The sequence below is a fragment of the Plectrocnemia conspersa genome, unplaced genomic scaffold, assembly GCF_051122295.1.
Source record: "Plectrocnemia conspersa isolate PC_06_02 unplaced genomic scaffold, ASM5112229v1 ptg000014l, whole genome shotgun sequence".
NCBI lineage: Eukaryota > Metazoa > Arthropoda > Insecta > Trichoptera > Polycentropodidae > Plectrocnemia > Plectrocnemia conspersa.
Window position 1 is genome coordinate 8,340,182 of NW_028277178.1, and position 12,454 is coordinate 8,352,635.

Sequence of the window (12,454 nt, forward strand, 5' to 3'; positions counted from 1 at the left end):
GTCAATAAGTAATGGAAGATTAGTTAGTTAGTTATGATTTGTTATTATTAACATCTTGATATACTAACAAGAGCATTTGGATAAACCATCCTCTTCAAAATCAGCTCCACCACCGACGGGCAATAGCACATTTAACGTTGGAAAGTTTATTTTGAGCTGTGTGACAATTCTATTTTCAATTCCTTGATCCAGATCGAGATTTTTGTTTAATGATATTACTTTATTCGTCTTATCATCTATACCTGCATACCCATATAAGAGATGGGCGCAGAAAGATAAGGCTGGTTCCAGGTCAGATGGCAGCATCTTTGCTTGAGCTGGAGTAATAACAAATAATGCTTCATTTTTATAAAATTCATTAATATTTGACGTTTTTGTCGTTGGAGTAACAAACATACTAATTACTATATGTAATTAGTATGTTTGTCAAATTATTTTTGTTATTGGAATAAATGTAAAAAAATGCATTTCCTATTTCAAGCATCTGACTAATTATTGTATACTAGCTGTCGGTACCTCACTATCGTGAGGTACCGATAGCTAGCGAGTGTGCGAATACCGGACCCTCAACTTTTTGGGTTTTAAATATAATTTTTGCTTCGTTCTGATTTTTTAAAACATTTTTTTAAATTTAATGGTTCAAATTGGACATTACTATTTAGGATTTTCAATGATAGACAAAATAGTTCAATCTATAAAAAACTACTTAACATTTTCAATTCATTTGAAAATAGGTTTACAACTTGACTAAATATTTCCAGAAGAAAACATTTTATATTATTTATTAGATTTACAACGTTAGATTTTATCGTTATATTAAAACTTAGATATTTAATGATAAATCTAAATATTGTATATCATTTATGAATAGGTTTAAAACTTGGCTAGATAATAATAAATTAAAAATTGTACTATGAAATTTCAATACAGCGAAGCTCACGAAACCAATGAATAAATTTTGGTGTACTGAAAATACGTTATATTGAATGTAGGGAAGATCATATATTTTTATTTTATTTTAAATTACTATATTACTACAGCATCAAAATAACCTCTTATAAGGTTGACAGATCGTTTTTTGTCCTTGTTTAAGGAAAATGTATGAAACACAATAAAATTTGTGAAAAAAATGTTTTATAAAAAAAGTTTGAGGGTCAGCGAAACACCTGTAAATATTGCTTTTGAACACATCTGTCACACACCAAGTCAAGGACGAACTGAATGTGGAGAAATATTGTGTAAAGTTGCAACGTCATTCTTAAATTTGGATCAAAATATTTCGTTATACTGAGATTAGTCTTCGTTATAATGAAAACATTTTGTATGCAAGTTTTTAGGGGACAAATTAAAGATTCGTTATACTGGGAATTTTGTTATTTCGGTATTCGTTACAAAGAGATTTCGTTGTATTATTTTTTAAAATAGGTTTGTAACTTTACTAAATATTAATAAAACAAAAAATATCAAAATGTTTTCAACATAAAAAATATTATTGAAACGTAACATTTTGTATCATTTAAAAGTAGGTTTACAGTTTAATAAATAATTATAATAAATAGCATCGGCTACACATCCGCTCAAAAATATTACTGATATGAAAAAATATTTTGTTACACCTTACTAACGCAACAACACAATCGATCATATAAAGTTAGTGCAATGTGAGTGATTATAAGTCATTGATTGTGTTTTAGGGTATTTTATGTGTTTGAGTGCCAGTTTTAACGCTGCATAACACAATTATATCATAAATTTAAATTTTCGTAATAAAAAAGTTTTTTGGTGACATCATAAGTTACTTTATAATTTAAAAAAAATATTTCTATGTTTTATGTGTAAATATAAAAGTCAGTTTTTAATTACATTTACTAATGAGAAAGAAACAATAAACTAAAGATATCAAGCACCTAATCTGTTACTTTAGACCAAAAGTGCGTTTTGAAAATATTAATAATTTTGAAACCTTTGTCTTTTTTGATTAAAAAATATTTTGATTTACATATTTTTTAAAGTAAATGTTTTTCTGCGCAGCATTATATATTTTAATAATTAATGAGTGTAAAAAGTTTTCACTATATTTAAAATTAATAATGAACTAATGATATTTAAAATCTATAATAAATGATTAATATTTAAAATCCATAATAAAATAAAAAATATTTTTAATGTTGAAAAAAATATTTTGAATAAATATTGAAATTTTATTCTGAAACTTTTAATTTAAAAAATATTTAAATTAGTGTTATACATTTTTGTGTAGTTTAGTTTCAAAGGCGTCAGTAAGATGGATTTTTGCAATACTGTGCGCTTAGTAGTTGGTTAGTAATGAATAGTACTTTTTTTGAAACTTTGCCCCTTTTTGACTTTTTAAAGCAAAGTTTTAAAAATTCTCTAAAAACTAAAACTTTAAATTGCCAACGTTCGCCAAAATTTAGGTACATATTTTTTCTGTATAGAGAAGCTAATACATATCCACATTATTTATATTATATTTTAAATCTATAAACTAAAAAAATATTTTAAAAAACATTTTTTTTTGTATTTGATGATTTTTATACATATTTTAATAAATTTTATACAATTTAAATCGTTAAAATAAATTTCGCTCGTTAAAATCAATTTCGCTCGTTAAAATCAATTTAGTTCGTTCTCAAGCGCGGGACTTCCCAAATTTGCTTTGACAGTTCTTCTGTCAGATCTGGCAAGAAATATGTTATAATCGCGGGATTTTTGTTACAAAGTGACAATTGAAGATGATTCAAGTGATGCAGCATTTGAAATTATAGACAAAACTATAAATTGCGGGTGTGCCAGTAAGTGTTTAGTTATAAATGAATAATATAACACGGTTATTCTAACAAAATTACTATTGACTTTCCAGGATCTAATATTAAAAGACAAACAGCGGTGATTTGGCAATTAAAGGTATACATACCGAAGTTAATTAAACATATTGCAATGCTAGTAATAATAAAAAATATATGACATATTGTGACAATTTTGTAGAAGATGAAAAGATGCCAATCTACGTGTTTAATCCTCTACAGTACATCCATCAATTGTGTTCTTTGGTTGTCGTTTAAATTTAATTTATGGATTATATTAGTAGTAATAATGTGTTCAATGTTTACTCGTGATAGGAGTCTTATTGTTTTTTAATTATTTTTCAGAAGCAATGATGGAACAATTTGATGACCTATATGGCTACAACGTAGAATTGGTATATATAAACAAAGAGTTAATCTTCTCGTGTTGAAGTCACTGTCAGCAAGTATTATCTTTTTATAAAGAACATACTACATAAGTTTGATGTAACTGAATATCTTAAATTTGGCTATTCAGAAAGAGGAATGATGGCACAGAACAAAAATTGTACCTATTTTGCCACATCGGAATTAAAAATAACCCACTCTTAGATATTTTGGCTATCGATTATTCCAGGTATGCAATCACATATTTATAATCATTGTAAAATGACGTTTATTAGATAACATCCAAGAAACTACACATTTATAAGCTGTCCGACAGCGCTGATTTGATCGACATTAACTTTCAATCCTCACATACTAAGGATATATTACACGTTCATGTTTAAAACATAACTGGTTAATTTAAAATTCTTAAAATCTAACGTATATGTGTATTAAATCAGCAAGCAATGATAATGTTAATGTAATATAAAAGTAAAACTCACTTTTCGGCCTCGGAGCCCGGCGACGGGATTTCAAAATTTGAAGATTTCATTACAAAGATTGTTTTATGATCGTTTATCTAATTTAATCAATGTATTCTTCTTATCCTCAATACATTATGTATATATTTAATTTTCATAGTTATAACACACCTAGTTAATTTGCAATCCGATTATTTATAAAAGCAAAAACTCACTTTTAGGCCTCGGAGCCCGTCGCCGGGAATTCAAAATTTGAAAATTTCATTACGAAGATTATTTTATGATTGTTTATCTAGTTTAATCAATGTATTCTTCTAATCCTCAACGCATTATGTATATATTTAATTTTTATTCAGTCAAATGACGAATTAATGAAAATTATTGTCGCGTAGCAAAATTTTATTATTAAATAATAATTATTTAAAAGTGTTGTCACGGTACTGTCTATTTGAATTTAAATGCTTATTTTTCATTGGTCGACGCTATTTGAATATTTGAATGCTTATTTTTGATTGGTCGAAACAACAGAACGCATTACCGGCGGCTCGAAAATCAATCGGAACAAATTCAATTTTAATTTTTAATATTATTTATTATTATAATTAAATATATTTCCTTTGTTTACGTGTATTGTTACACACCGTTAATACAAAGCGATACGATTTACAGAGTAGATAATTGAACGGAGAATGTTTCGTTTAAAGTTATGCGCGTCCGGAAGCGACGGCGGAAGCGGATTAGAACAATTATATATAAGATTATAACTTAACCGTCAAAACAAATCTTGTGTTCAAATTATCGCATTGCAATGCAAGGGGTCACGGCGATAATTATAAACGATGTTTATAGATGATAAAATATAGTTTTACTGATATCAGGTTCATTACAGTTTCTTAGAAGAAACAAGGATAATTATATTAATTTATATATTATATAAAACAGCGTTGACGTTAAACTTATTTTTTATGCTATTACAAACTAGTATGTAAATATATTAGTTTTCAAGGCATTTCTAAATTATTTATTTAATTCTTAAAAATTGTAAATCGTACTCAACATTACTAATAAATCATGCAATAAGTATAAGCATATTAAATTATATTTAAGCATGTCCAAGGTGCTTTTAAATTAATTTATAAAAATTTAAAGTAAGTACTTACTTTCTCTGTAGTAGCTTCGACTGTCATAATAACAAAATACAACTGGTTCACTGACATTGCCCAAAAAAAGATGTAAGCTATTGACAACAAAAATAGTCAACAATAAAAATAGCTTCGCCATCGATAGGATCCTGATTGTCTTTATCCTTAGAGCACGATTGCTCAATAACAACTGGCGCTATTTATGATTCATGCCTTCTTGATAAACCAATCATAAAGTGCAGCACACACGATCAGCTACCTGTAGCGTGATACATATATTGACTGATTAATGTAATACAAATAAATGTAATATAAATGAACTCTTTATAAAATCCTTATATTCTAGTTTATTACTAAGAATTTATAAATTCATATGATAAAAATGTAATATTTAATTTAATTAGTACAAGTTAAAATAAATTGCGGTTAGATATAGCTTTTAAATAATTTTTATTTTTAATTAAATTAATTACAATATTTTTTATTGAATAGAATCGTAAATTAGTACCTTAAGGAACAATTATCCACTTATTTTGATCACAAAACTTGTAAAGTCTCACGTCGGCTTTCTAGTTTAGCACCCAACGCGCGCAGTGTGCAATAATGTTTATTTATTTTACAATTTTTCATTAACTCCGTTCTTTATCATGATTGCCATAAACAAAAACAAGTCGTCGATTGATTTTATAAGCAGTATCTATCTATAAAAAAGCATCACCGAACAAACATCAATACTAATGGGATAATTAATTAGCACAGCGATTTTAAACAAACACTGCATGATAACTAAATATGATACTATAAAACCTGGTAAACTAGCCTTGTATCTTATTTTTAAAATTTCTATCTATTTTTTATATATACATAGTACATACATAAATAATTCACAAATAATCAAATTATTTTATACCTGTATATTATGTATTATTATAATATTAATTACTCTATGGTTGTATATACCCATCTTAATAATTACATCGCGTCATAATTTAATTATAGTACCTTAATTCAATTTATATACTAGATATAAGTGAAAATTCCGCAATTACTTAATCGTGTGATTTTTTCACAAATGAACTAAAAAATGAAAAAACAATATGATCTTGAGATTGAAAAAATTATATAATCCCATCGTTTATATCAAGCTTTTGTGTCAAGGCTTTTTCTGTATAAAAAGGTCAACGCTACGTGTTAACATACTGACTAACAAGAAGTACAAAACGAGTTCTTAATGTTATATCTAAAAATATATTTGGAGCAATATAGAAAATAGATTAAAAAAAATATAAAATATTTTTGACAATTTTATTCAAACATATGTATGTATATAATAAATATATATGATACATACATATACATATGTCATATTTAATTTATCTTAGCCTAACTATATTTTATATTTCTTTTTTTTATTAAAAATAATGGTTAACCTTAAACCATAAGAATTTTAAAGAAGTATTTTCCGGTATCCGGCGGCGCAGACCCTCCGCGACGCACCAACTTAGGCCTGTGGTCGACGAGGCGTACTTATGAGCTCGTTAGATGCAGCTCTGAAGACAACAGTATCAAGGGGTTTTATTGATAATCCTTCTTCAAAAGATGCTTTAAACGTAGGCCTAACAGGGCAAAATTCAGCGTCTTGCAAAAAAAACAGACGGAGTCTTCAAATGCCCCGCTGATAATAAACATATGGTGATACAACGCTCTGTCCAAGAATATTTCTTCGTTAAAATGTAACGCAACTGAAGAAAACATTTTACTAGATTAAGTCACGAAGTACCCGACATAAATCAGAAAGGGTTAAAATATCCATAATCACATAATATTTTTACATAGATTTTCCTAATCTCACGAATGAATATCAGGATAATTAATTAAAAATCGAGCAAGGTCGTACATAAAATACATAGGTATTAATTTCTTTTAATAATGAGCTACTTCAGCTAATAGAGAATATCTTTAATGAGAAAAATGGTCGTATCACTGGATATAAATACGGAAACGCGGGCAACCAAGAAAGATTTGTCTAAGAACTTTTCTGAGGGTTTCTTTGAGAGTTCTACTGATTTCTACTGACATCAACTTCGAGAGCTCTCCAGCTTTGACTTCAACCAAGGGAAGACCGACTCAACTTTAAGCCGTCATAAATCGCAGGAGCCGTCGCTTCTCTCTTCGCATCAAAAGCGACACTTGTTGCACAACGAATTAAATAATACTAAACTTCGTCCTAACATAATTAAATCCTTAGACTCCAAAGTCAGGACAGCATTAAAACATTATTATATTTAAACAAACATTTGTCATTTCGTAATAAAAAAATAAAACGTATACATATTAAATATAATATTAAAATTACTCATAATTTTTTTTTTAAATTACTCATTCATATTTTATATTTTTTAATTACAAATACATGTAAATAGAACACTTAATAACTTACACGCTCTATAAGATCTGGTTTTGATAATATTAATGTGTCGACACAGAAGAATATATAAATCATTTAAAATGAAAGAATAAAATTAATATTTTTTTTATTTTTGAATAACTAAAAATCAAATACAAATTACTACGACTTTAATCATGAACAATATTTATTAAATTACATATTTATTGACATTATATATTTAGTTCTTATAATCTATATTTAGCTGATATTAAAATTGGATATTTATCACCCGTGCATAATCCTCTAAAATCATCCAAAGAAAGATCTACGATGGCTATACCTGCTAGCTTCTTACCCCTAAAAAATATACAAATATTATAGTAAGTATTTACAACATTTACAACTCTTTTATAGTATAGTATTTTTACACTAGCTATGTTTCTAAATAACAAATTTGCTTGTTTTATGATGTTTCAATTTAATTTAAGTAGCCCTTAATATATTATATATACATGTATCTACTACATATTTTTTTTATTTAATAGCAATTAGTTATGATTTACGTATCTCAATAATAATAACAAATAAACACACAGACATCTGTAATAATATGAAAATTTTTCACACTAAAATATAAATTAGTTTAATATAATGTTAACCTTAGTCTTTAAAATAGTTCGATTATAATTATTTTATCTTTTAATGTTTTCATTTGAAAGAAAAACATCGTTTCTGTAAACTTTACCGAACCGTCAATTAAAAATAATTATTTACAATAATTGTTATTGGCATCTTTAATCACAGCAGTATAGAAATTATCGATCGATTTAGGTTTTTTTGTAATTGCTAATATTTTTTTAAATAGTAGAAATATTAAGATAAATAAACAATTCAAAACTCACTTTATATGTTCAACTTTGTTGGCTGCTGAATCAGGATCTTCATAACTGACCCACATACCATCAGCTCCATTATCATCAGGAACACGAAAGGCATATGTTCCTATAAAGATAAAATACAAATATTTTCAGCTACAATCTTAAATATATAACAAAAAATAACCATTAAAACCTCTAAACACACCTTAATTAATTTAAATTTAAATACAACAACAGTTTATGTTAAGTAGTAAAATAAACATATAAATTTAATGAAACAACTTTTTATAAAAAAAATACTTTTAGAGTACAATTAATTTAATTAACTATTAATTATGACTATTTGTTAAATATTTACTATTTGTTTTTATTATTAAATTTATATTTATAATAGTAATTATAAATTATCTATTTACTCACCATATCGTTTGCTGGGATCTGAAACTTTTCTCAAGTACGTGTGCATTCCTCTATGGTTAGCAGGATTGTTGAGCTTTGTACAAATTTCTGGATAACTCAAGAGTCCCTCGTGTTTGGTGTAAGGTCCTATAATATATATTGTTTTTTATAAATCATGATTTTATTTTTATTATAATTTTAGATTATGTACCTTCAGGTGCGGCGCCTTCTGCAGGTGTTGGAGGTACTCCAGATATGACGCTATCAGAGTTTAACTTCCAAGCTCGACCAAAAGTGGGAATGGCTAAAATTAACTTATGAGCTGGGAATCCATTCTGAAGCCTGAAATTAAAATTAGTTTCAAAAACATTCATTTCATATAAAAATGTAAATATTACCAATAGTTCGTGAGGAAGTTAATATTCGATTCTGGGTTTCTTTTCATTAGCTCAGATAAAGGCGATGTGTAGTCTGCTTCTTTAGGATTACGTTTTGGCGTCATGTAGTCATACCCGTGAAGTATGACGTAATCAACGTGATTCATTAAAGCGTGTGTGTCAAAATAGACTGAAAATTACAGATATTTCAGAAAAATCGGGTTATTATATTACAAAATTTGTGTAGTACTTACTGGAGCTGTTGACATTGGGGAGTACTGATGCAGTCAATATCATATTGTCGCGACGAAGGACGTTTTTCATTTCTTGCACAAAAATGCTGAATTGCGATCTATGCTCTTCAGCGTGCTCATCTACTGGCGTGCTTCCGAAAATTTTCTTAAATCCATGCCAAAAAGAACCTTGAAGTGTAATAAAAACAATATAATCATAAAGTTGATGTATACAAGACAATGCACACTAACCTAACTTTCCGCGGATCTTCTTTGGCTTGTTGGTTGGGAATTGCCATGCAAGGTCCAAGCCGTCGAATTGATAGTTTTTAAGAATAACACTAACAGAATCTATAAATGCAGCTCTAGATTCTTGTGTCTCCAACTAAAATAAGTTTGATTAATTAGAAGGGTTATCATTTAATTTTTTTTGCAATTTTTTAAGATGAAAGTCATACTTTTTTTAATTTATTAATAATAATGATAATGCTAAAATTTAGTTGTTACTTATTCTTATCAATTAAAATTTGTTTGCGAATGTTTCAAACTATCTAATTTTTAAATATACTTACTAAAGTGTTGTATTTGTATGAATCTTCCAATTCAGCATCGGCACCACCTCCAACGGACAATAGAACTTTTAGATGAGGAAATTTTAGTTTTAGCCTAGTAACTACTCTATAGTTTTCGTGCCCTTTCGCTAGATCAAGATTTTCATTCAGCGATATCATTTTATTTGACATAGCGTCTAGACCAGCATAGCCATAAACTAGATGGGTGCAGAATGGTAAGGCCGGTTCCATGTCAGATGGCAGCATCTTCGCTTGAGCTAAATAAAAAAATACATTCTTTAATTTCTGAAAAATTATTTGTTACTGTATGGTTAATGTTTTATGTGTTTTGATACTAAAGGTCACGAGATATGTTTGAAAGTCAAATATATATTTTCGCTGATATTATATTTTGATAAAATTCCTTAAGATAAACAATTATTATTAAAAAAAATGTATCAAATTTTTAAGATCTAATAAGCAGCATTTTTTCTTACACATTAAAAAGTATATTAGGGACATAAATATAAAAATTATTTTTGTATAATAAATATTAGTTATGTAAATTCAGGATATTTTTAATTAATTTCAGTAAAATTTCAAAGTAATATTTACTTTCTCTTATGTAGCTTTGGCTGTCATAGTAGCAAAATACTTTATGTCCACTGACATTGGCCGAAGGGAAACCATGAACCGCATAAACTGCAGCCAAAAAGAAAATCAACTTCTCCATTGCGAAGAAGAAGATTCAATCCGTAGAAGACGACAGCTTGATAACAACTGACGCTCGTCTTGAATCACGTCTCGTTGATAAAGCAATCATAAAGTGCAGCATACACGATCAGTCATCTTTTGCATGATAACGCTGTTAAATAAATATAAACTTTTATTTTATTATAACTTAGATGAATCACTAAAGTTGTAATGGGCTGTTAAATGTCCGTTAATACATACTATATTGTTGTGGTAATTCCAAAAATAATTGTTAGTGTTATAATATCAGGGATTTTTTTTATGATTTTTATAAAACATTTTCCAAATAATTTTATATATTGTAGATTATAAAAATAAAATAAAATTATTATTATAATACATTCATTAAAATTTAAGAAATAGTATGAATATAATAATTTATTATATTTCATATTTTATTAAAATAAATTATTATCATTATAAAAAATAATTGTCGTATTTAGTCATCTTTATGTACAAACCGTGGCATAGTTTGTTCCCTGCACTGAATTTATACTTCGCATTTAGCGTCAAGGTCAGCGACACTTAATATGTGTGACTTTCGCAGAGTTAACCTAAACGTATGACGTTCTGAAATTACATACTAATCAAGAGATGATATTTTTAGGTGTCTTTCCGTTTTCGTTCATCAGTGAAAATGATATAATAAATGTTTTACTTAAGCAATATTTTAAATAAACGCTGTTTCGGTTTTTAAAAATTCAATTCTACATGTTTATATGCTGACTAACTATTATTACTAAACTAGTCACCATACTTCATTAAGGAAAATAACTAAATCGTTTTAAAATAAACACACTAGAAATATATCTGACACGAATCAGTGCAATGAAGAAATGCGAGCATCAGCTTTTTCTATATTGTACGAACTCACTAAATGTTTTAAACTAAAAATAATGTAAATTAATTATTACGAAAAATTTAATTTGCATAGTTAGATAACAAAAAAAATAACTGACAGACTAGATAGCACATTGATTAAGCACCTTTCTAGAAATTGCTTTGATTACATAGCGCTTGCTTGCAATTAGGTTTTTCCCAACCATTTGAAAAACAACTAAAATACATTCGATTAAAATTCTTGTTAATTATCGCCCCATTAGTTAATTACCGTCATATATTAAAATATTAAAAAAAAAATTTATGCTTTTAAAATAATTTTTGAAGAATAAAATTATTAAGCAACAGTTTGTCTACTGCAAAAATCACTAGACAACACATTAACCTAATAATTTAATGAAGCATATATCCGCTTATTTTAAGTTGAAAAAGATTACGCATCTTTTAATGTTATATATAGAAAAACCTCCGACTATCTGATACGCTTAATATGCTCATACCTGAGTAGCAGAAGTCATGTTGTTTTATTAAATAAGGGAAGTTTTCTCGTGCCATGTATTTTTATCTTGTATACGAACTAACCATAATTTAAGAAGATACGCTTTTATCTATGTACGCTTACGATACAGCAATTTTAGTGAGTGCTATAGTCTTAAACCAATCGCGAATAAATTACAAAAATAAATTTAAAATTAAAATCAACCTCAATAAAATAGAAGCAATTATATTTACATAATGTAGACAGATTTTACCACCGCCTCTTCAAAAAGAACAGGGCAGTAATGTGAAATGATAATCTAGCTATAAATATTTAGGCTTACACCTAGACTCAAATTTAATAAACACATTTTAGAACTTGCCGCTATTGCGGCCTTAGACCGATATTTAAAAGAAAGAGCGCGCTTACCATAACAAATAAAATCCTATATACAAATAAGAAATCGTACATTAATCTTAATATATACCTGCCCGGTGTGCAGTAACATCAATAATATTATTTTTTTAAATTGCAGATCAACTAAAATGTACAAAAATAATATATTATTCATATTTCTTAACAAACATTAAAAAAATTTCTAATACCATTTAACTAACAGTTTAAAAATATTATATAATTATACTGTTTTTTATTTCTTCAGTTATATAATATGTAAATATATAACAATTATATTATTTGTAAATATATAACTATATGGGGTAACTCAAAACAGTAAAAGAT

General features: G+C 27.3%; 1 protein-coding gene and 1 long non-coding RNA gene across 4 annotated transcripts; one reads left to right on the plus strand and one right to left on the minus strand.

Annotated features, from left to right (window-relative positions):
- The first annotated feature begins 514 nt into the window (after nucleotides 1-514).
- LOC148226102 (uncharacterized) lies at nucleotides 515-4,259 on the plus strand. 3 transcript variants are annotated; one of them, XR_015812385.1, is made up of 3 exons: nucleotides 515-2,813; nucleotides 2,882-2,925; nucleotides 3,007-4,259. It is a non-coding gene; the product is annotated as an uncharacterized LOC148226102 (long non-coding RNA). The 3 variants fall into 3 exon arrangements; XR_015812383.1 differs by having other exon boundaries at nucleotides 515-2,925; XR_015812384.1 differs by having other exon boundaries at nucleotides 515-2,925; nucleotides 3,171-4,259.
- A 3,073-nt stretch (nucleotides 4,260-7,332) lies between these two features.
- Nucleotides 7,333-10,449, minus strand: LOC148226103 (chitinase-like protein EN03). The gene is made up of 9 exons (XM_088204719.1): nucleotides 10,258-10,449; nucleotides 9,664-9,920; nucleotides 9,344-9,476; nucleotides 9,113-9,280; nucleotides 8,880-9,048; nucleotides 8,693-8,823; nucleotides 8,503-8,628; nucleotides 8,107-8,206; nucleotides 7,333-7,561 (listed from the first exon to the last, which is right to left on the minus strand). The coding sequence occupies exons 1-9, from the start codon at nucleotides 10,373-10,375 to the stop codon at nucleotides 7,450-7,452; spliced, it is 1,314 nt and encodes a 437-aa protein (XP_088060845.1). The 5' UTR covers nucleotides 10,376-10,449; the 3' UTR covers nucleotides 7,333-7,449.
- Between the last annotated feature and the right edge of the window lie 2,005 nt (nucleotides 10,450-12,454).

What these genes read in the sequence shown, in the direction of transcription:
- LOC148226103 (XM_088204719.1), bottom strand. Translation starts at nt 10,375, where the DNA reads ATGGAGAAGTTGATTTTCTTTTTGGCTGCAGTTTATGCGGTTCATGGT. An exon ending in CCAAAGCTACATAAGAGAAA is followed by an intron (nt 9,921 to 10,257) that starts GTAAATATTACT and finishes TTTTTTATTTAG; the next exon opens with CTCAAGCGAAGATGCTGCCA. An exon ending in GAAGATCCGCGGAAAGTTAG is followed by an intron (nt 9,281 to 9,343) that starts GTTAGTGTGCAT and finishes TTACACTTCAAG; the next exon opens with GTTCTTTTTGGCATGGATTT.